Consider the following 21,446-nt stretch of genomic DNA (forward strand, 5'->3'; position numbering starts at 1 on the left):
GACCGATCTCTTGTATGTCGTCATCACAGGCCTGATGTTTAGAGAAAAATTGTGATTTTACACAATGTAGAAACATAATATTACACAAATTACTTTGTAAAATGACAGGTATTCGTATTAGCATTTTAGCTTTTATAATAAATGGATGTATTTACAGTGTTAGGCTACATGTCAGTTTCTAGGGCATAACATGTGCTTCAAAAGTAGCTAGAATTCATGTAGACCCWATATAGTATCTCAATCAATAACAAATTAAAACATGTATTTTCTGTCGCTTCTAAATTGTATGTGGCATTCCTAACTTTTTTGTTTTGTTTTGTTTTAATTGGGAGCACCAGTGCAGCCAATTAAAAACGTTAATTTAGAGCCCTGATTGGGGGTTGGCTAATTCTTCAGACTTGAACAACTAATCCTCGTTGAAGGAACTATCCCTGCTGGTTTTGACTCTCCGAACATTCCCTGAGTGTGAAGGTCTGTCTGTATACAGCTGACTGCTTGTGGGGTAGTGCGCTGCAGAGGGAGTGTCGTGTGAGAGGCGACCATTGCCTCCTGGAATTTAACTCATCAATATCCACTCAATTCCTATGAGAATCTATTTCCATCTGTCAACGCAATGGACCCGAATAGTCAATGGATTTAAATTTGCTGCTCTGACTTGACCGCTGTCGTTTAGAACGACTTCTCCGCAAGCAAGGAACGCCGCCCGCAAACGAGGAACGCCGTCTCTCCAGGCTGTAGCCTACGCTGCAAGAATGGGAACGGTGCTTTCCATATCTCCAACATCTAAGAAGGAGGCTATTCTGGATGACAGAAAAGAGGGTGACCACGCAATCAAAACGGGGAGCGTAAAGAACAATTCCCTGTTTGTCCCAGTTCTCACATTGAAGAAACTGTTTACCACATCGACCAAGAAAAATAGTTGTAAGAAAGTCAACCCGAACGCCGCACAGGTGAACAACAACAGCCACGTAGACCAGCAAAATAATGAAAATAACAAAAAATCCCAGCAATCGAGTACGGATGGTAAGAAAGCACCACTCGCTGTACCAGTGCCGGCCGTTCCTACCCAAAGCCTTGAACCTAACCAGCCCCAGGTCCCCTCTGAGAATGTGAAGCTTTTGCCTGTCCAAAAGCAACRTAGTAAAGTAGACCTCTCGCCGAGGCGTGTGATTATCCAGGCATCGACCGGGGAGCTGTTGCGCTGTCTTGGCGAATTTGTGTGCAGGAGATGCTGTAAAGTCAAYCTCACCTACAATGAGGTCATCCTATGGTTCCGAAATGTCGACCGAACKCTTCTCCTCCAAGGCTGGCAGGACCAGGGATTCATTACACCTGCTAACTTAGTCTTCGTCTACCTGCTCTGTAAGGAATCGATACCCGATGATATCGACAGCGCATCCGAACTCCAAGGTATCTTCCTGCTCTGTCTCTATCTATCCTACTCGTACATGGGRTGCGAGATATCATACCCTCTGAAACCATTCATGATTATGGAAAATGAGGATAATTTCTGGGATTGTTCTATGAGCATCATCAATAACACGAGTGCCAAAATGTTGCAGTTAAATGCAGACCCGCACTTTTTCACGGAGGTGTTTCAAGAGCTAAAAGATGAAGGCGAGTCGAGGGACAAAGACTTGGACCGTTAAATCAAAGGAGAGCTCCGATGTATGTTTCACAAAAGCCCTGAAATAGTGGTTTGAATGTAATATTCAACAGTTTAAGGCCTATGCCTACGAGATTAGGAAAATCCAATCTAAAGTGAATATACATTTCTAAGACATGCGTGTTGACTTGTACCAGTGAGTGTTAAAACTAATTGTATTGCGTAACCARGGATCAGTATATGCATGTTGTATTCTAAATGTAGGCCAATCTTCTTTTGTACACTTCTGCGAATACTGTAGGATAGTCACGGGGACTCCGTGGATCAATGGAATGTCTGCAAATACATAAATGTGTGGGTAATCTGGACTACTTTTATAATTGCCTTGATGTTCACTTATGGAGTTATGTTGTGGGCAAAAAAAAAGCTGTATTTTATGCGTCGAGAGGTGGAGCTATCCAAGGTACTGGCGTAGCCTTTACGCATCGTAAACCTATGCTAGCACTTAGGACATAGAAGGGAATGCACAAAGAAAMATTCTTTAGCGTAATTTGTGCCAAMTATCACAATATTAAACACTGTGGTTTACATCATTATTTATTTGTAACTATTATACCAGATTGTTTCCATTTGAAAAAATATATCTATTTTAATTTAAAAAATGATTGTTGCCATTTTGTTGATGTACTTGTTGAAGTGACAAAAAAAAAAATCAGTTATAATGGTTTATTAATGTTATTTACCCTATTTGTGAACTTGTAATGGTGCAATAGTTACTGCTAAAAGCTGGTGGTTGTTTTCAGCATTGTAGGTGCATCTCTCCAATCTACTGTTTATCTGTGGCTCAGTGCTCTGCATTGGAGCCTGAAAGAAGGCCCTGGCAACATCATGCAATTGTGTTTATGTGTTTATTAACTAGTGCAGCGTTCACTAACAGTAAAGCGTTTACGTTATTTAGTGTCATGGTAATATGCTAGTGCTTGAAGGAACTGGACTATATGCTAGTGCTTGAAGGAACTGGACTGTTACCCCTACTAATTGGTTCAGAAGATGGACTTTTCTTCGACATCTGATGAGCCACCATGTTCACAGTTAGCCGATCTGTTACTGTGGCTCATTTGCATATGTTTAATCATACATGGCTTTCACTTGCACAATGCGATTATGTACTCAGAGCAATCGGGAACCACTCTGGTATAGCACTCATTTCTGGAGAGCTGTTCTCAAACATAATGTAACGTAAACAATGCAATGATACACTAGTGAACTGTCAATACTTGTCTATGTTATTGCTGTGGAATTAAAGAACTTGAAGTACATTTTGCTGTCTGTGTTTTTGTGTGTGTGTYTATATCTGAGCGTGAGAGAGCTGGCCCTAGTGCTGAAAGGAAAACTCTTGCTGAGGCAGTGATGACCTGAAAGGCCTCTCATCCACATTCACGTCCTAAGCCTTTAGCTGTTGGCTATTTGCATCCTTGTTATCCACTTTGTACTGTATTAGGCAACCTGTAACACACGCCTACATATGCTTAACACATAGGCTACTACAGTATCATAACATTAGGGTTTTGGTGAAATAGTCTTAAACTAATCAAAGGATTTTACGCATTTCAAGAAGGTGAAACACTGATACGGACATTTTGGGCTATTCGACACCCAGGTAACGTACTTGGTCTTTAAAGATTCCTATTTAATTTTGGAAATCAATTTMGGTCAGGAAAAGATAAGTTTACACTTAATATTTTATTTCAATTTAGCTTTGGGAACAATATTTCCTGACCCACTTTTCTCTGAAATGTCGCAGTGAATCTTCATGAGACTGTGTGGCTCACATGAAACAGGAAGCAGTAGAGTTCTACTTGGAGTTAATAATCCAGGGCTGCATCCCAAATGGCAACCTTTTCCCTATATAGTTGCCCTACAGATGTAGGACCTTAATTTGACCTATACWGTCACAGAAAAATGATCCTTCAGCAACAGGATTTGAATGTTTAGTCCGTAATGTTGCTTGATCGTGGTTAGGCAACTATCTGGCCAAACGTAGGCTACATGAAAAGTGCAACACTGTTAATGTTAGTGTGGGTTTTCATTGAATTTATGTGAACCTATACCTTTGACCAAGACCCTGATCAAAAGTAGTGCACTATATAGGGAATAGGGTGCCATTTGAGACGCAYGCCAGGTCTGATGGCTGGCTGGTGCATTCCTCTCCTCCTTGTCTCTATGGTAACCAGTGGATTACTGAATGACTATTGGCCACATCACATCAAGCAAGTGTGGGCTGAACAGCAGCAATGCAGACAGAGCCATACTGTAGAATCAATAAGGACACTCATTCACAGTGATTATGAGATGACTCATATACTGTACCCACTGGGCACAGACGTCKTTTCAACATCTATTCTACATTGGTTCGATGTCATTTTATTGAAATGACGTGGAAACAACGTTGGTTCAACAAGTGTGTGCCCAGCGGYTAGCCTTACATGACAGCTTTGCTGTGGGCGGATATAGGCCACATGAAGCACATTAAGCTTCTCAAAGCTTCTTTATCTATCATACTGAGATACAGTGCATTCGGAAAGTATTCAGACCCCTTTACTTTTTCCACATTTTGATAAGTTACAGACTTATTCTAAAATGYATTAAATATATTTTTTAACTAATCAATCTACACACAATACCCCATAATGACAAAGCAAAAAAAAGATTTTTTTTATGTTTGCAAATGTACTACAAATAAAAAACAGAAATACCTTATCGACATCAGACCCGTTGCTATGAGACTCGAAATTGAGCTCAGATACATCCTGTTTCCATTGATCATCCTTGAGATGTTTGTACAACTTAATTGGAGTCCACCTGTGGTAAATTCAATTGATTGGACATGATTTGGAAAGGCACACCCCTGTCTATATAAGGTCCCACAACTGACAGTGCATGTCAGAACAAAAACCAAGCCATGAGGTCGAAWTAATTGTCCGTAGAGCTCCGAGACAGGATTGTGTCGAGGCACAGATTGGGGAAGGGTACCAAAAACTTTCTGCAGCATTGAAGGTCCCCAAGAACACAGTGGCCTCCATCATTCTTAAATGYAAGAAGTTTGGAACCATGAAGACTCTTCCTAGAGCTGACCGCCCGGCCAAACTGAGCAATCGGGGGAGAAGTGCCTTGGCTAGGGAGGTGAGCAAGAACCTGATGGTCACTCTGACTGACACAGTTCCAGAGATCCTCTGAGAAGATGGGAAAATCTTCCAGAAGGACAACCATCTCTGCAGCATTCCACCAATCAGGTCTTTATGGTAGAGTGGCCAGAAGGAAGACACTCCTCAGTAAAAGGAAAATGACAGCCCGTTTGGAGTGTGCCAAAAGGCACCTAAAGGACTCTCAGACCATGAGAAACAAGATTCTCTGGTCTGATGAAACCAAGACTGAACTCTTTGGCCTGAATGCCAAGTGTCCATTCTGGAGGAAACCTGGCACCATCCCTACGGGGAAACATGGTGGTGGCAGCATCATGCTGTGGGGATGTTTTTCAGCGACAGGGACTGGAAGAKTAGTCAGGGTCGAGGGAAAGATGAATGGAGCAAAGTACAGAGTGATCCTTGATGAAAACCTGCTTCAGAGCGCTCAGGACCTCAGACTGGGGCGAAGGTTCAACTTCCAACAGAACAACGACCCTAAGCACACATCCAAGACAACACAAGGAGTGGCTTTGGGACAAGTCTCTGAATGTCCTTGAGTGGCCCAGCCAGAGCCCGGACTTGAACCCGAGCAAACATCTCTGGGTGAGACCTGAAAATAGCTGTGCAGCCATACTCCCCATCGAACCTGACAGAGCTTGAGAGGATCTGCAGAGAAGAATGGGATAAACTCCCCAAATACAGCTGTGCCAAAACTTGTAGTGTCATACCCAAGAAGACTCGAGGCTGTAATCGCTGCCAAAGGTGCTTCAGGAAAGTACTGAGTAAAGGGTCTGAATGCTTATGTAAATGTGATATTGCAGTTTTTATTTTTAATACATTTGCAAAAATGTCTAAAAACCTGTTATGTTGTATTGTGTGTAGATTGATGAGGGAAAAAAACWATTTAATCAATTTTAGAATAAGGCTGTAACGTAACAAAATGTGGAAAAAGTCAAAGGGTCTGAATATTTTCCAAATGCACTGTATGTTATCTGTAAAGGATACCTKACACATGATGCAGAATGTCATTGTAGTGGTGCTGAAGGATTTCTTGGTGGTTCCGTCTGTTTTCGCCATCAACCAACTCCTCTGTGTTCATATCAACATTGATTTCTGAGAGAAATGGCCTGAGAGAATTTCAAGTCCACATGATCTACAGTTCCATAAATCCCCTTTGACCTGACAATTAAAGTGTTTGATCTCGTGCTATGTGTTACGTGTGGATCATCTTGACCAACTATTGAGGAAGTCAACGGAACCTTTCCTTTGTTTCTGCAACTACCTCCCCTTAACAAGCAACGTTTGAAATATGTTKTACTCTCTTGTGGCTTTGAGCCAGGGACTGTCATCAAGGAGTGASATTTATACATACTAATAGTGTTCTTCAGTGCCTCTAGTTATGTCTATATTATGTGAGTGCATTTTAACTCCTAATTACCAACATTATTTCCATCGGCAACCAGCCGTTAATACTGTAGCGATCCTCGTTATGATCCATGTTGCAATTCCCACCAAGTGGGTTAACTCTATTGGTGTGATGCGTATGGTGTTTGCCTTTCATGCCAGCAACCTCACCTTCCTGTCCACCGTTTGCTACAATACTGTAATTAGACAAWGTAAGCTGCTCTCTAGATGTCTATTACATACACTGACACGGCATCAGACAGTGGTGAATAACAATGTTGTGCTGACCGATAATTGGTTCAATTACACGCCTTTTAATATTCCTTCTAGTGTGGGATTATTTCAGACTAGCCATTTATACCTTGAAACATTTTCATTTTGTGTTCAAGGGTAAAATAATCTGTACTTGAGCATGATGTCTATCATTTATGTCATGTTTAGAAGGGTTTATGACTGTTGATCCAATGGGAATATATGTTGTGTTTATTGACATCTTAAAATGGAAGTTGATTTGAGAGTTGTGATTGTGGTTAGAGGTATGACCGAAATGCAAAGTTCAACCTTGTGGAAACTAAAATGGAACGGCGAACATGAAGGATTATGTGCTATTTTGTTTCTCTCGCTTACTTTAACTACACTCCTAATCTGTCAAACAAGATTATACCTGCATGGAGCTGCGGTCGACAAGCTACGGTGTAGGACACCACTCAGCTGCAGCTATATGCAGGGATCTTAATCCATTTTAGCCCAGCTTACAGGGAATGGGTTGAGGTAGGAGATCACACTGTGGGTGGCAGAACATGTAATTGTGTATGGTAGTTTATACGTCACAGGTTCGTGTTGTTTCCTTATGAGAAAGATGGCAGACATTATTTTGGGGGGGATTTCTGAAGCTCCCTCTGCTGAAAATGCGTGATTACAAACACTTTCAGAAATGAAACAATGCATAGCCAAGAATAGTGATCATTAAATAAAATAGTACACGTTTAACTTTGCTCGGGTCCTTGCGTCCCACCTTGGGTGTCTGATTGGTCGAAGCTCTAGTATTTGCTGTTGTTGAATCCAGGTAATGCAGTGGCGATGCACCTGGTGACGTTTTAAACAGCGCAACCAAGAGACTTCCCAGAATGAATGGTGGCACATCACAGAGAGTATCTAGTCGTTTACGTAATAGATGACTGGCAGAGCAGAGGACACACGGGGAAGAGGCATCTTTCTTGATGAGAAAAAAAAAAAAATCACACGTAGGACTTTGGCAGCCCATCTTTTCAAAATGCTTATTTCATCCAAAAGAGATTTAGATGACATAACCATTTACCGTTTACCGTATATTACATTTAAGCATCACAGTACAGTATAGCAGTTTGATTTCATCTACACTGACTTGCAAAATCTCAAAGGAATGAAGAACTGGGTTAACAGTCAAATAATCATCTCGTCTCTCCCTCTTCTCCTCTGAGGCAGTTAAATATAGATAGTTGGTAGGTGTGCTGTGTGACTGAGCTCCATAATACCTCACGCTGGCTGGGAGTTAGAGTTAGTCACTGACTGGATCACTTCAACACAACACAACAGGCACAGCACAATGACTCAAGCCTCGGGATAACATCTCACAGATAGAGTACTGAGGTACTTAGAGTAATCAAATGTTGAAGAGCATCTGAATAATTTGAACGGGTTTACCATGAAATCAATGGCTCGAATGAGCAGGCAATGGATAGACATTCTGCCCATTTCTAAACTTTTCCATTTCGAAAGTTTTTGGGAGACTTTTAAGTCGAGCTGGTGGATCCATTAGTGAAATTAGTGGATCCATTAGTGAAAGAAAAATTAAGAATTCATGTTAAAATGTAATTTCTGGCCAACAGCAAATAGACAGAGACAATGTCCCATAAATAGATTGTGCAGGGAGGGTTAAAGGAAATGCAGGCATATGAAGATTATTCCTAATATTCTCAGTTAGTGTGTTGATCCTGTTGTGTACCTGTTCTTGTTTGCTGTACTTTCWCATTCACACCATGTAAACCCTGATCAGGGAAAACAATTCCGCACCCACCTGTGTGTTATGTAAGCAGAGGGATGCTGGATTGTAGCACAGATAATGTGGAGATTAACTCCAACGTAGACTGTCTATCTTAAGAACACAATACTGTTCCAACTCACRCAGGTGAATTTCCAATACAAATGTCTAAGCCCCAGAGGTCTAGCCAGGTCAATGTACTGAATGTACAGTACCAGTCACAGGAGGTTGGTGGCACCTTAATTGGGGAGAACGGGCTCGTGGTAATGGCTGAAGCGGAAAAAGTGGAATGGTATCAAATACATCAAACACGTTTGATGCCATTCCATTTGCTCCGTTCCAGCCATTATGAGCCATCAGCAGRCTCCACTGSTACCAATACAAATTATTKAAATGGCGCCGGAAAAGAAAGCAGACGGTTGTGTTTTTTTGTTRGTTTATTTGCGTTGTATGTAACTTWTTTTTWWACTTATTTTGTACATAATGTTGCCGCTACCGTCTCTTATGACCGAAAATAACTCCTGGACATCAGGACTGCGATTACTCACCACGGACTGGCAGAATCCTTTTTTTCCTTTAACTTGTCTGACGAGCCCGACGCGAACGATATACTAATTTCTCGGGAACAGGCCCAGATCCCTGTGATTTGCATGAAGAGGAGGCGGAGAAAAAGGGGCCAGAGGGCGGGCCGCCTTCTGAGAATTCGTAGGCGATRGAATAAACCCCCACTMCCTTCCATTCTGCTAGCAAACGTGCAATTTTTGGAGAATAAAATCGATGACCTAAGCGGAAGATTAAACTACCAACGGGTCATTCAAAACTGTAATATCTTATGCTTCACGGAGTTGTGGCTGAACGACGACACTATCAACACACAGCTGGCTGGTTATAAGCTGTACCGGCRGGATTGAACAGCGGRGTCTGGTAAGYCAATGGGCGGCGGACGATGTATTTTTGTAAATAACAGCTGGTGCACAATATCTAAGGAAGGATATCTAATAGTATCTCATGATAAGTTGTAGTCGACACTATTTTTTGTAGCTGTTTACACACCACCACAGTCAGAGGCTGGCACTAAGACAGCATTGAATAAGCTGTATAAGGCCATAAGCAAACAAGAAAACGCACACCCAGAGGCGGCGCTCCTAGTAGCCAGGGACTTTAACGCAGGGAAACTTAAATCAGTTTTACCAAATTACTACCAGCATGTTAAATGTAGCAACCAGAGGGAAAACAACTCTAGACCACCTTTACTCCACACACAGAGACACATACTAAGCTCTCCCTCTCCCTCCATCTGGCAAATCTGACCATAATTCCTATCCTCTTGATTCCTGCTTTACAAGCAAAATTAAAGCAGGAAGCACCAGTGACTAATCAATAACAAAGCGGTCAGATGAAGCAGATGCTAAGCTACAGGACTGTTTTGCTAGACAGACTGAATATGTTCCGGGATTCCTCCGATGGCATGAGGAGTACACCACATCCGTCATGGCTTTATCAAATAAGTGCTCGATGGACGTCGTCCCCACATGACCGTACATATATACCCAACCAGAAGCCATGGATTACAAGCAAATCCTCACTGAGCTAAAGGCTAGAGATGCCGCTTTCAAGGAGCGGGACTCTAACCTGGAAGCTTACAAGAAATCCCGCTATTGCCCTCCGACGAACCATCAAACAGGCAAAGCGTCAATACAGGACTAAGATTGAATCGTACTACACCGGCTCTGAAGCTCGCCGGATGTGACAGGGCTTTCAAAACCATTACAGACTACAAAGGGAAGCACAGCCGAGAGCTGCCCAGTGACACGAGCCACCAGACGAGCAAAACTACTTCTATGCTCACTTCGAGGCAAATAACACTGAAACATGCATAAGAGCACCAGCAGTTCCGGAAGACTGTGTGATCACACTCTCCGCAGCCGATTGTGAGTAAGACCTTAAACAGGTCAACATTCAAAAGGCCACAGGGCCAGATGAATTACCAGGACGTGACCTTGCGAGCATGCGCTGACAACTGGCAGTGTCTTCACTGACATTTTCAACCTCGCCTCCGTCGAGTCTGTAATACCAACATGTTTTAAGCCAGACCATAAGTGCCTGTGCCCAAGAACACTAAGGTAACCTGCCTAAATGACACCGACTGTAGCACTCACGTCTGTAGCCATGAAGTGCTTGAAAGCTGGTCATGGCTCACATCACACACCATTATCCCAGAGACCCAGACCCACTCCAATTTGCATATCGTCCCAACAGATCCACAGATGATGCATCTCTATTGACACTCCTCATTGCCCTTTCCCACCTGAACAAAAGGAAACACCTATTGTGAGAATGCTATTCATTGACTACAGCTCAGCTTCAACACCATAGTGCCCTCAAAGCTCATCAATAAGCTAAGGACCTGGGACTAAACACCTCCCTCTGCAACTGGATCTTAGACTTACTGACGGGCCGCCCCCAGGTGGTAAGTGTAGGTAACAACACATCCACCACGCTGATCCTCAACACAGGGGCCTCTCAGGGGTGCGTGCTCAGTCCCCTTCTGTACTTCCTGTTCACTCATGACTGCACAGCCAGGCATGACTCCAACACCATCATTAAGTTTGCCGATGACACAACAGTGGTAGGCCTGATCACCAACAATGACGAGACAGCCTATAGGGAGGAGSTCAGAGACCTGGCCGTGTGGTGCCAGGACAAAAACCTCTCCRTCAACGTGATCAAGACAAAGGAGATGATTGTGCACTACAGGAGAAGAGGACCGAGCACACCCCCATTCTCATCGACGGGGCTGCAGGGYAGCAGGTTGAGAGCTTCAAGTTCCTTGGTGTCCACATCACCAACAAACTAACATGGTCCAAGCACACCAAGACAGTCATGAAGAGYGCACGACAAAACCTATTCCCCCTCAGGAGACTGAAAAGATTTGGCATGGGTCCTCAGATCCTCAAAAGGTTCTATAGCTGCACCATCGAGAGCATCCTGACGGGTTGCATCACTGCCTAGTACGGCAACWGCTTGGCRTCCAACCGCAAGGCACTACAGAGGGTAGTGCGAACAGCCCAGTACATCACTGGGGCCAAGCTTCCTGCCATCCAGGACCTCTYTACCAGGCGGTGTCTGAGGAAAGCCCTAAAAATTGTCAAAGACACCAGCCACCCTAGTCATAGACTGTTCTCTCTTCTACCGCACGGTAAGCGGTACCGGAGCACCAAGTCTAGGTCCAAGAGGCTTCTAAACAGCTTCTACTCCAAAGCCAATAGACTCCTGAACACCTAATCAAATGGCTACCCAGACTATTTGCATTGCCCCCCTCTTTTACGCTGCTGCTACTATCTGTTATTATCTATGCATAGTCACTTTAATACATGTACATATTACCTCAACTAATCAGTGCCCCCGCCCGCACATTGACTCTGTACCGGTAACCCCTGTATATTGTCTCGCTATTGTTATTTTACTACTTGTTACTTTTATTTCTTATCCGTAATTTCTTTAAACCGCATTGTTGGTTAGGGGCTCGTAAGTAAGCATTTCACTGTAAGGTCTACACCTGTTGTATTCGGCGCATGTGACTATTACAATTTGATTTGATTTGGAACGTATGATACAATGCGATGGTACGCAGAATCAATGGGCTGCTGCACATAACAGTGGTCTCTTTATGTATGCGGTAGTGTCAACAGGTCTCAATAGTGCAACCAATTCGGTCGCATTTGCAATTAAATATTTTTTATAATTTGGGAGCACTGAGCAACTATGATTTTTTAGTTGTTGCAGATAATAAGAATTGGAATGAAAAGTCTTCTCCATACCGTTGTTTCTGAGTGCCCTAGAGTGCAAATGTGTTAATGTCATGGTGGCACCATTATTACTTCAAAAACGGCTTGTTTGTTTACCAACTAGGTCAAAAGATTTTCATTTTACATTCATAAACCATGTCGTGGGCCGTTCTAAAACTACTCGTGCGTCGTTAACCATTTGTTGAAATTTTGTTCAGTCATGTTACCTAATTGGCTAGCTAGCTAACAACCTGGTACCTTRACCAGTAGGCTATATCCAAACATTTGAGGTCACAGAAAAAAAGGAAAAGGGATACCTTSTTCAGGAGATCAATGATCATAGCAATAATGAATGAAGACACATCTCTTGCATGTTATAGTGACAAACCTGAAGTTCTTTAAAGAGACAGTGTACAATTTCCAATGTAACGCATCTCAATAGGAAAATGGTGCTTTTACACAATGAAGAAACCTAATATTGCGCAAATGACTTTCAATGGCAGGTATTCCTATCAATATTTTTGCTTTTATAATAAACAAATGTATTCAGTGTTACCTATTAGTTTATTGTGCACAACATGTGCTTCAAAAGTAGCTCAAATTCATGTAGGCCCATAGGCAGTATCTCAATCAATTTAGAAAAACYTATTTTCTGGTGCTCCTAAATTTCATGTGGTAATCCTAACTTTTTWYWGTTGGGGGCAAAAGTTTAACCYATGAAACATTRTKATTTAGAGCCCTGAGTGTACATATGTTGGTAGTTTTAAACAGTTTAGATCAGTAACCATCTTGCTTGTGATCCGTTCTTCTTTTCATCCTTTGAAAGTGCATMTCATAATATGTCTTGATAGGGAAACTTATTTTAAGTAGGCTGCCTATAGTGTGAGAACAGGAAGAGAGAGAAACTGAGATCATGTCTTTGCCTCAGTTGGCCTAGGATTGTGCGGACAGAGGGAGGCGAGGCAGGGGATTTGAAATGCGTCTGGTGTCTCGAGCGCTGCCTGCCTGCCTGTCTGCCATCAATAGATGACGGGGTCCCTGGTGGCTCTATTGATATGCAGGTCACACACACACTGCTGCGTTCTTATCAGCCTCCTCACAATATGCAACCGTGGAGGAGGCATTCTCTACCTATGACATCAAATTAGCTCCACAGACAGGGAGTGGTGAATGGTTGTTCCTCTGGCTCTCAAACCACTTGCCTGACCACACGGCATGTCTGAATGTAGGTTAAGGTTTAGGTTACATAAGAGCTTACCACAAGTAATCCTTTACCAGATACAGGCAATCTGACATGGATGGGTGAATGTATASCATCAATTTAGATTTTTAAAAATTCACTGCTGGGTTTGTAGAATATTAATCTAGGCTAACTGGGATTAGGAATACAGCATTTTCTGTTGTTTGAATATTGTTTTTTCTTTTTTAGGATTTTTTTTTCTTTACATAAATAATTGTATTTCATTTCTGCTTACTGAGTAGACTTTGTGTGTGTTCTAAATTGCATACTATTCCCTACATAGTGCATCACGTTTGACTTRGTGTGTCCCAAATGGCATCCAATTCCTCATATAGTGCACTACTTGGGGCAGGTCAAAAGTAGTGGACTATGTAGGAAATAGGGTACCATCTGGAAAGGAGGCAATCCCCCTGGTTAATGAYGCTGTTGTTTTTTAGACTGGAGTGGGCTGGGGGTCTGTATAGTAAGCCTATGTCCCAATGTAGTGCACTACTTTTGACCAGGACCCATAGAGCTCTGGTCAATAATAGTGCCATATATAGMTATTAGGGTGCCTTTTGGGACACAACCTAAGTGTGTGATGTCATCCACAGCAATGAAGTTGAAAACAAATTTAAACTAGGACAAAACGTTTCTCCATCAAAACAGAATAGCACATGGAACAGTGGCTAAAAGTTTTAAAATGTAGATGAATCCAATTGCCCATAATATCCTTATAGGACACATCACTGCACTCTATACTCCTCTGTAAACTTCTCATCTATGTATACCTGTTGCAAGACCCACTGGTTGATGCTTATTTATAAAACCCTCTTGGGCCTCACTCCCCCCTATCTGAGATACATACTGCAGACCTCATCCTCCACACACAACACCCATTCTGCCAGTCACATTCTGTTAAAGGTCCCCAAAGCACACACATCCCTGGGTCGCTRGTCTTTTCAGTTCGCRGCAGCTAGCGACTGGAACGAGCTGCAACAAACACTCAAACTGGACAGTTTTATCTCAATCTCTTCATTCAAGGACTCAATCATGGACACTCRTACTGACAGTTGTGGCTGCTTTGCGTGATGTATTGTTGTCTCTACCTTCTTGCCCTTTGTGCTGTTGTCTGWGRCCAATAATGTTTGTACCATGTTTTGTGCTGCTACCATGTTGTGTTGCTACCATGTTGTTGTCATGTTGTGTTGCTACCATGCTGTGTTGTCATGTGTTGCTGCCTTGCTGTGTTGTTGTCTTAGGTCTGTCTTAGGTAGCCTAGTGGTTAGAGCGAAAGGTTGCTGGATCGAATCTGTCGTTCTGCCCCTGAACAAGGCAGTTAATCCCCAGTTGGCCGTCATTGTAAATAAGAATTTGTTCTTAACTGACTTGCCTAGTTAAATAAAGTTTAAATAAAAGAAAATGTAAAAAATTATGTTGTGTTGTCTCTCTTGTCGTGATGTGTGTTTTGTCCTATATATAAATATATATATAATTATTCCAGCCCCCGTCCCCGCAGGAGGCCTTTTGCCTTTTGGTAGMCCGTCATTGTAAATAAGAATTTGTTCTTAACTGACTTGCCTAGTTAAATAAAGGTTAAATAAAATAAAAWATGAATCATGCAAACAGTACACCTGTTATATGCAGAGACGTAGCGCCCCCGTGTGGCTGGAAAGAATGTAGGCCTAATCTACAGTATGTTATCAGATCATCAACCCACACTGAAAGAGTAAAATGTATTGCGCACTTGAACAAAATGATCTGCAAATTCTGAGGATGATGYTGGTTTTATACAACATGGTTGACGGACTTGAAAACATTTTCATACATTATGTYATAATTCGGCAAAATTAAATGTAGGCCTATGTGAAATAACATCACACAATTTCACGCATGATATCAACTGGCATTTTTACCCTAGAATTTCAAAGAAATAACTTCTAAAAGCTTTAAAATTATAATTAAATAATCTATTGCTTTTTTAATGCATAAAATGTCCAAATAAAACGTATAAAAGGAAAAAACAAACGTGGTTGTTGTCAAAACTAAAGGAGATGCCTGCACTGTATCTAAACTGCCTGTGTATGTCTAAAGTAGGCTTAAAGGCCCAGTGCAGTCAAAAACGTGATTTTCATATGTTTTATAATATATATATATATATATTCTACACTATGAGGTTAGAATGTTACTGTTAAATTGTGAAAATTAGGATAATGCCCTTTTAGTGTAAGAGCTGTTTGAAAAGACCACCTGAAATCTCAGCCTGTTTGGTGGGATGGAGTTTTGGCCTGCTTGGTGACATCACCGGACGCTATAATAGACCAATAGGAATGTATTTATTTTTATTTTAACCTTTATAAATAGGCAAACCAGTTAAGAACAAATTCTTATTTACAATGACGGCCTGCCCCGTCCAAACCCGGACAACACTGGGCCAATTGTGCGCCACCCTATGGGACTCCCAATCACAGCCGGTTGTGATACAGCCTGGAATGGCTGTATCCCCTCCCCACTCAGACCACGCCCAGACAGTGCTAACAAAATTCTTGCTTGAGAAATTGCTCTTTGCTATTTGTTTCTTTTTGACCATTTTAATTGAAAACAAAGACAGTAAGGTACTTAATAGTTACCCAGAAATGATTTGATATTGAGATAAACACGTCTGCATTGGAACTTTAAAATAACGAAGGCTATTTAAAGTGGGAGTCATCAGGGAATATATTGGCGACGACATATCTTTATCTCCATAATGTTTTGAGATCGGCACTAATAATCCTACTTTGAAATTAGTGCACTGCAAACCTATCTGAGATCAATTCAGTATTTATATGTTTAATTTATAGCCACATGATGGCGCTAAAAGCCCAGGCAATTTCAGAGGTGTAGGCACCAGTGTCCTGTCGAATCAAAGACAAAACAAATTGTCAAGAAAATGGTTCTTTATCTGAATTTAGTCTAAAACACATAGCCTATCTGAAAACACATGTTATTGCATTTGAAACATTCCACAAAATGTTTAATGAATTGCGCCTTGGCATATTCAGTTAGGATAAGACAATGTTTCGAAAGGAAAAATCATAATTAGGACTAATCCAAAAAGACACGCCTTATACTACATCAATCATCGAGAATTATGATTAGYCCTTATTGGTGGATTAATAGTAGTCAATTGTAGTGGTTATTGATGTTATTCAGGTTGTTGATGTTATTGACACAGTTGATGTGCGAAGCGGACACAGCACCAAACGGACCCGGGGGTTGGAGGTTGTGACTGTGGTAGAGAGTGGGTGGCGAACCCGGCCAATAGGAGAATCCGGACGGACCAACACCTGGACCAACAAGGCTTAGCTTAGAAATCCCTGAAAAGGGAATAGGGGCAAAATTACTCTGGAATTTATAAAGAGCTTGCTCTGTTGTTGAGGGTTGACACACCTGGGCCAAGCCGTGAAAGTCGAACTTGTAAGCATATCGCTTCCCATGAACCTTTGTCATGATGTTTTTGTCATAGTAGTAGCGCAATGCGCGGCTGAGTTTGTCATAATTCATGTTGGGCTTGCTTTTGCGCTCGCCCCATCGCCGGGCCACCTCATCTGGGTCAARGAGCTTGAATTCTCCGTTCGTTCCTTCCCAGGTAATGCAGGACATGTTGGCGCTGTCTGACAGGAGTTCGAGGAGAAACTGCCATAGCTGAATCTGTCCACTACCTATTCAAAATAACACATTAAATACAGATTTGTGAAGGGGGGAAAAYGGGGGAAATAAGCATTTATTTGATAGGCAATCTGGAGAACAAATGTGACTTGGTTTCCAAAAGAAATGGCCAATTACGCAMAGAATAAACACGTTGATACGCTATCAGTTGGACAACAATATCGTCAATGTCTATGTCTTGCAACAATGTCTATGTCTTGCAGAATCACGAAAGAAAAGTATTTGTCTAAAAAGCATGCCTCTTGGACAAACAACACAATCATGAAGGAAAAAAAGGGATCATTGGGGTTCTTTCAACTGAGCAATGATCTCTAATCAAATCAATAATAGTGCTCCTATGGACTCTAAAATATTAAAAGTAATATATAATAATATATAAATGTAATACAAATGTTCTAAATYCATACAGGGTTGGAATGCATATAATAAATCAACATTTCAAAATGTTCTTACCTTTTTGCGCTCCTGTATTTATGGGACACCAGGATCCACTTTTGCTTTCTTTCAACAGATTTTCTGTTGGATCTGCAAAAWAAATAGAACGGTCATTAACACAAATAAATGTGTTAGTAAAAAAAGATTAGTATAAAATCTCATCGAAAATAAATATTAATTGCCAAAGGTATATGTTTAAAACACAATTCACATTTGGATAATTCGATAGGCTATATTCCTTAGGCTAAATACTTCRGTTCAGATTGAAAATATTATAAAAGCATTTAAAAGCTATGATTCTATCTTATAATCGAGTCTCTCTAACTAATGCTCTCTTTTCTTATATTTGTGGTTTCTTCGTCCAAGCTTCACAACCGAAGCCAGGAAACGCGTTCAGGAAAGAGGATATCCGATTTCCGACAAAAGAGGAGACGGGTTTCAGATTGAAAAGGCAGAGCAAACGCTAGCTGGAAGCAGCATCACTACCTGAGGACTATATACTAGTTTCCCTCATCTGAATATAAAGCAATAATATTGATAATTTCACGTACAAAAGCACGAACCTGAGAGATACATGTTAAACATAAGGTTTCCTCCGCAGTTCTGTTTCATTGTAGCTGTTGTTCAAGAAAGGGTTGGATTTCATTCGGGCAAAGATTTGTATTAAACTTTATCTTATAACTGTGATCTGGAATAAATGTGGGACAGATTGAAGTTTCCAGGCAACTGTCACAAACCCCATCTCTGAGACAATATTCAGACAGCAATTTCCTCTCGTGCATTGCTTTAATTAAAATAGCAATTTACCTCTGTCATCTCTCCCCGGTCTCCACAATAAAAAGAAACCGAGAGAAATTCGGTCTTATCAATCCACCATCAGGGTTTAATAAAGTTTCCGCGTTAAGATCAGAGTTTCTATGGAGAATTTAAGTGTATGACATGGAAGCCAGTTCAGATCCTCTCTCTTTTCCGCCTCTTTACCTCTTTGCAAACACAAAGGCCTATTTCATGTTGGAAAAAAATATTTACCTTAAAAACATGCCTCAATGCACCTGGGAAAACAAGAACATTTTATCCACGACCTTCTGTTTATAGGTATAAGGCTGTATACAATCGTCTTGCAATGAGGTTGTGAATTTAAAACCATGTCTTGTAGGCTATGATGTTTATTGACGTAAAGCCATGACAGAACATTTCACTATTAATTCAAAGCAATCCTTCCAAGACATTGTCCAAGCTATACCTCACAAGTCCCCATCCACAAAACCCCATGAATAATAGCATAATAATAACAACAATAGGCCTAATAATAATAATAATAATAATAATGGTAAACAATAATAATACAGAGACTCAGTATAAAAAATAATGTATTTGAAATACAATAACTTGAAATACAATAACTGCCTTCCTCTATTGTAAGCCTAAGGAATATGAAGAAGATACATTGTGGGTAGATCAAATCAAATCAAATCAAATTGTATTGTATTTGTCACATGCGCCGAATACAACAGGTGTAGTAGACCTTACCTTGAAATGGTTACTTACAAGCCCTTAACTACCAATGCAGTTCAAGAAATAGAGTTAAGAAAATATTTACAGAATATACTAAAGTTTAAAAAAAGAACAACAATTATCAAAAGTAACACAAGGAAATGGCATAAAAATAACGAGGCTATAAGCAGGGGGTACCGGTACAGAGTCAATGTGCGGGGGTACACGTGCAGGGGTACATAACATTATTGAGATTAGCTGTGAAAATATTCAGTGAGTAAGTGCATTAAAAAGGCAATGACAGTCAAACAGTATTTAAGGCATTAAACGTTATTAGTTGGCATATACCATGTACATGCGAAATGTACAGCAAATTGTAAATGTTGTATATGCCTGCATTCTAAAAGGTTTRCCACTGCTTACACTAACTCAATAGTAGGCCCTTTTGGGATTTCTAATCACAACACATGGCAATAATTAAATAGACATAAAATACATTTTCGATCACAATATACATTATGGGTCGAGTCCAAACTTGATCATGCCTAACTTACGCGTGCATAATTGCATTTTGCGTAAATCCTTATGCATTAATTCAAATGAAATATTTTAACGAAAACTCCTTTACAGTTACCCGCGCGGATTTCAAGTTATGATTCGTTTCCCGGTGGGGCGATAACAGGAGCAAACGATATGAGACCTGAGAGCAAGCCTATATATGTGACTGCTAAGCAAGGCTTATATGACTCATGGAATCGGCTATCACTCCACATCCCCACCACGCCACTCCCTCTCCGCCAGTTATGCGGCTGCCGCTGTGTTCTGAAGAGTGGTCTCTGGCGTCCCAGACTTGCTTTAGCTGCCTGAGTCTTTAAACAGGTCGCAGGCAACTTAAAACAAGCCTCGAATGCTAGGTCATTTCTGAAAGATTTGAATTAAATWTTATTGGCCCATTCTGGCTTCTATAGGCTACTAGAAGTTCTGGTGAAAGTTTTGGTGGTCCATTATCGTTTTTTGCAGTTTCACCTTAATATTTTCCCATTATTAGAACAAAGGATATAAAACACTTCAGGTCGAATCATAATTTGACACCTGCGTGGGTAAATCGGAATAACGTTAATGGTTGTAACGGGAGTTACGCGCGCAAATCTAAAATTAGGATATCAACCTTCAATAACATTACATATTAGGCGTACTGACTGTAACATAATCCCATAGAAATATATTTAGAAGTCTATATAGCTGATCACAAAATGAGCACATCCTATTTTTGCAAATATTAGACTTGGTATCCAAGTGTCTTACCTCCTGCATTTCCAAGTGTCTTACCTCCTGCATTTCAAATAATTCCCAACTGGTTCACAGGCACAGAGAGTGTTAGGCTTCCTAAAAACTATTTTTTACCTTCTCTTATTGCTGGACTGACCTTTTATTCAGGATTGAAACACCAACCAACAGTGGCCTACCCTATTATCCTCACCACTCGAAACGCCTGGCCAGCTCCTTTTCGCTGTGCAGCCGTTTTAATCAGTCTGAACAGAAATGTGTATTTGAGAAAGGCGTGTATAGTTGAACATTTATTAAAAGATCCTGGACTGGGTGTGGGACTCTGTGAGACGACTTGGCAAACAGAGGATTCAAAGCAACGGATTCAAAGCAGGATGTAGCAAGTGTTGCTTGACAAGTGATCCGGTTCAAGAAAACATGTATATATTATCCAACCACAACGTGGCAGACTTATTAGCAGCATCATGCAATGGCAGTCTCAACGATACATAATAGGCCTATACCTGCTTCCCCCCTATTTCTATAGTTTATTTGTTGGTAAATTAGTTTGTCATGGCCATAGTAGCTAGTAACACTGACAGGTCAGCACCTTGGACAGCTCACATGGTCTGGCAGCACGTTGCCTCGCCTTGGGCCAGGTTCAGAGAGTAGCAAGTCATTCCCGAGTAGGCTTTAGACTAGAGACATAGGCTCTGCCTTCCAGGGCCGTACATTTACAGTTGAGAGTTAGAATAGTAGAATACACAAAGTGCAATTTCTTRGTTTTGCATTAGCAGTTTCTCTCTTGTTATGCCTCACTGACAGTCACTCAATTAGCATATGCCAGTTAAAACATTTTGGATTGGTAAATTAGTCTAGTTAGTCTAGCCAGCTCTCCAAACTTGCATGCCAAATTACTGACCAGGCATGCAGGGCACGTGCCCAGGGGCCCTTACCTCCAGGGGGCCCCCTACTTATTTTGTTAGTCACTCTCACTCAGATTTCATATTCACATGGCATGGCGAAATGTGTAGAATGTCAGGAAATTGGCTTTAAAACTGCAAAAATMTCTCCGTCCCATGTCAAAATGTGTAGAATTGCAGGAAATACGCTGCAAAACTGCCAGAAGAAAAAGTTCTGTAAAGCAAATGTATTTGTTAACCTTTCGTTAATATTAATATTAACTTTTCTGTTAACAGAMCCCTCTGTACATATTCAATTACAGTTTTCAATCCCGGTGCTGAGCTAATGTGGGTTAATGTGCAGTGGCTAATTGTATAGCCAATAGGCTATGTGTTTGTAGATCAACTGAGGTGAA

At 41.1% G+C, this 21,446-nt stretch overlaps 2 protein-coding genes across 2 annotated transcripts; one reads left to right on the forward strand and one right to left on the reverse strand.

The window, feature by feature from the left end:
- Positions 1-403: 403 nt before the first annotated feature.
- On the forward strand, positions 404-2,925 carry LOC111974093 (cyclin-dependent kinase 5 activator 1-like). The gene has a single exon (XM_024001655.1). The coding sequence runs from the start codon at positions 753-755 to the stop codon at positions 1,647-1,649; it is 897 nt and encodes a 298-aa protein (XP_023857423.1). The 5' UTR covers positions 404-752; the 3' UTR covers positions 1,650-2,925.
- A 13,218-nt stretch (positions 2,926-16,143) lies between these two features.
- Positions 16,144-18,169, reverse strand: fev (FEV transcription factor, ETS family member). The gene is made up of 3 exons (XM_024001668.2): positions 17,932-18,169; positions 17,387-17,458; positions 16,144-16,926 (listed from the first exon to the last, which is right to left on the reverse strand). The coding sequence occupies exons 1-3, from the start codon at positions 17,978-17,980 to the stop codon at positions 16,388-16,390; spliced, it is 660 nt and encodes a 219-aa protein (XP_023857436.1). The 5' UTR covers positions 17,981-18,169; the 3' UTR covers positions 16,144-16,387.
- Positions 18,170-21,446: the final 3,277 nt, after the last annotated feature.

The sequence above is a fragment of the Salvelinus sp. IW2-2015 genome, linkage group LG2, assembly GCF_002910315.2.
Source record: "Salvelinus sp. IW2-2015 linkage group LG2, ASM291031v2, whole genome shotgun sequence".
Lineage (NCBI taxonomy): Eukaryota > Metazoa > Chordata > Actinopteri > Salmoniformes > Salmonidae > Salvelinus > Salvelinus sp. IW2-2015.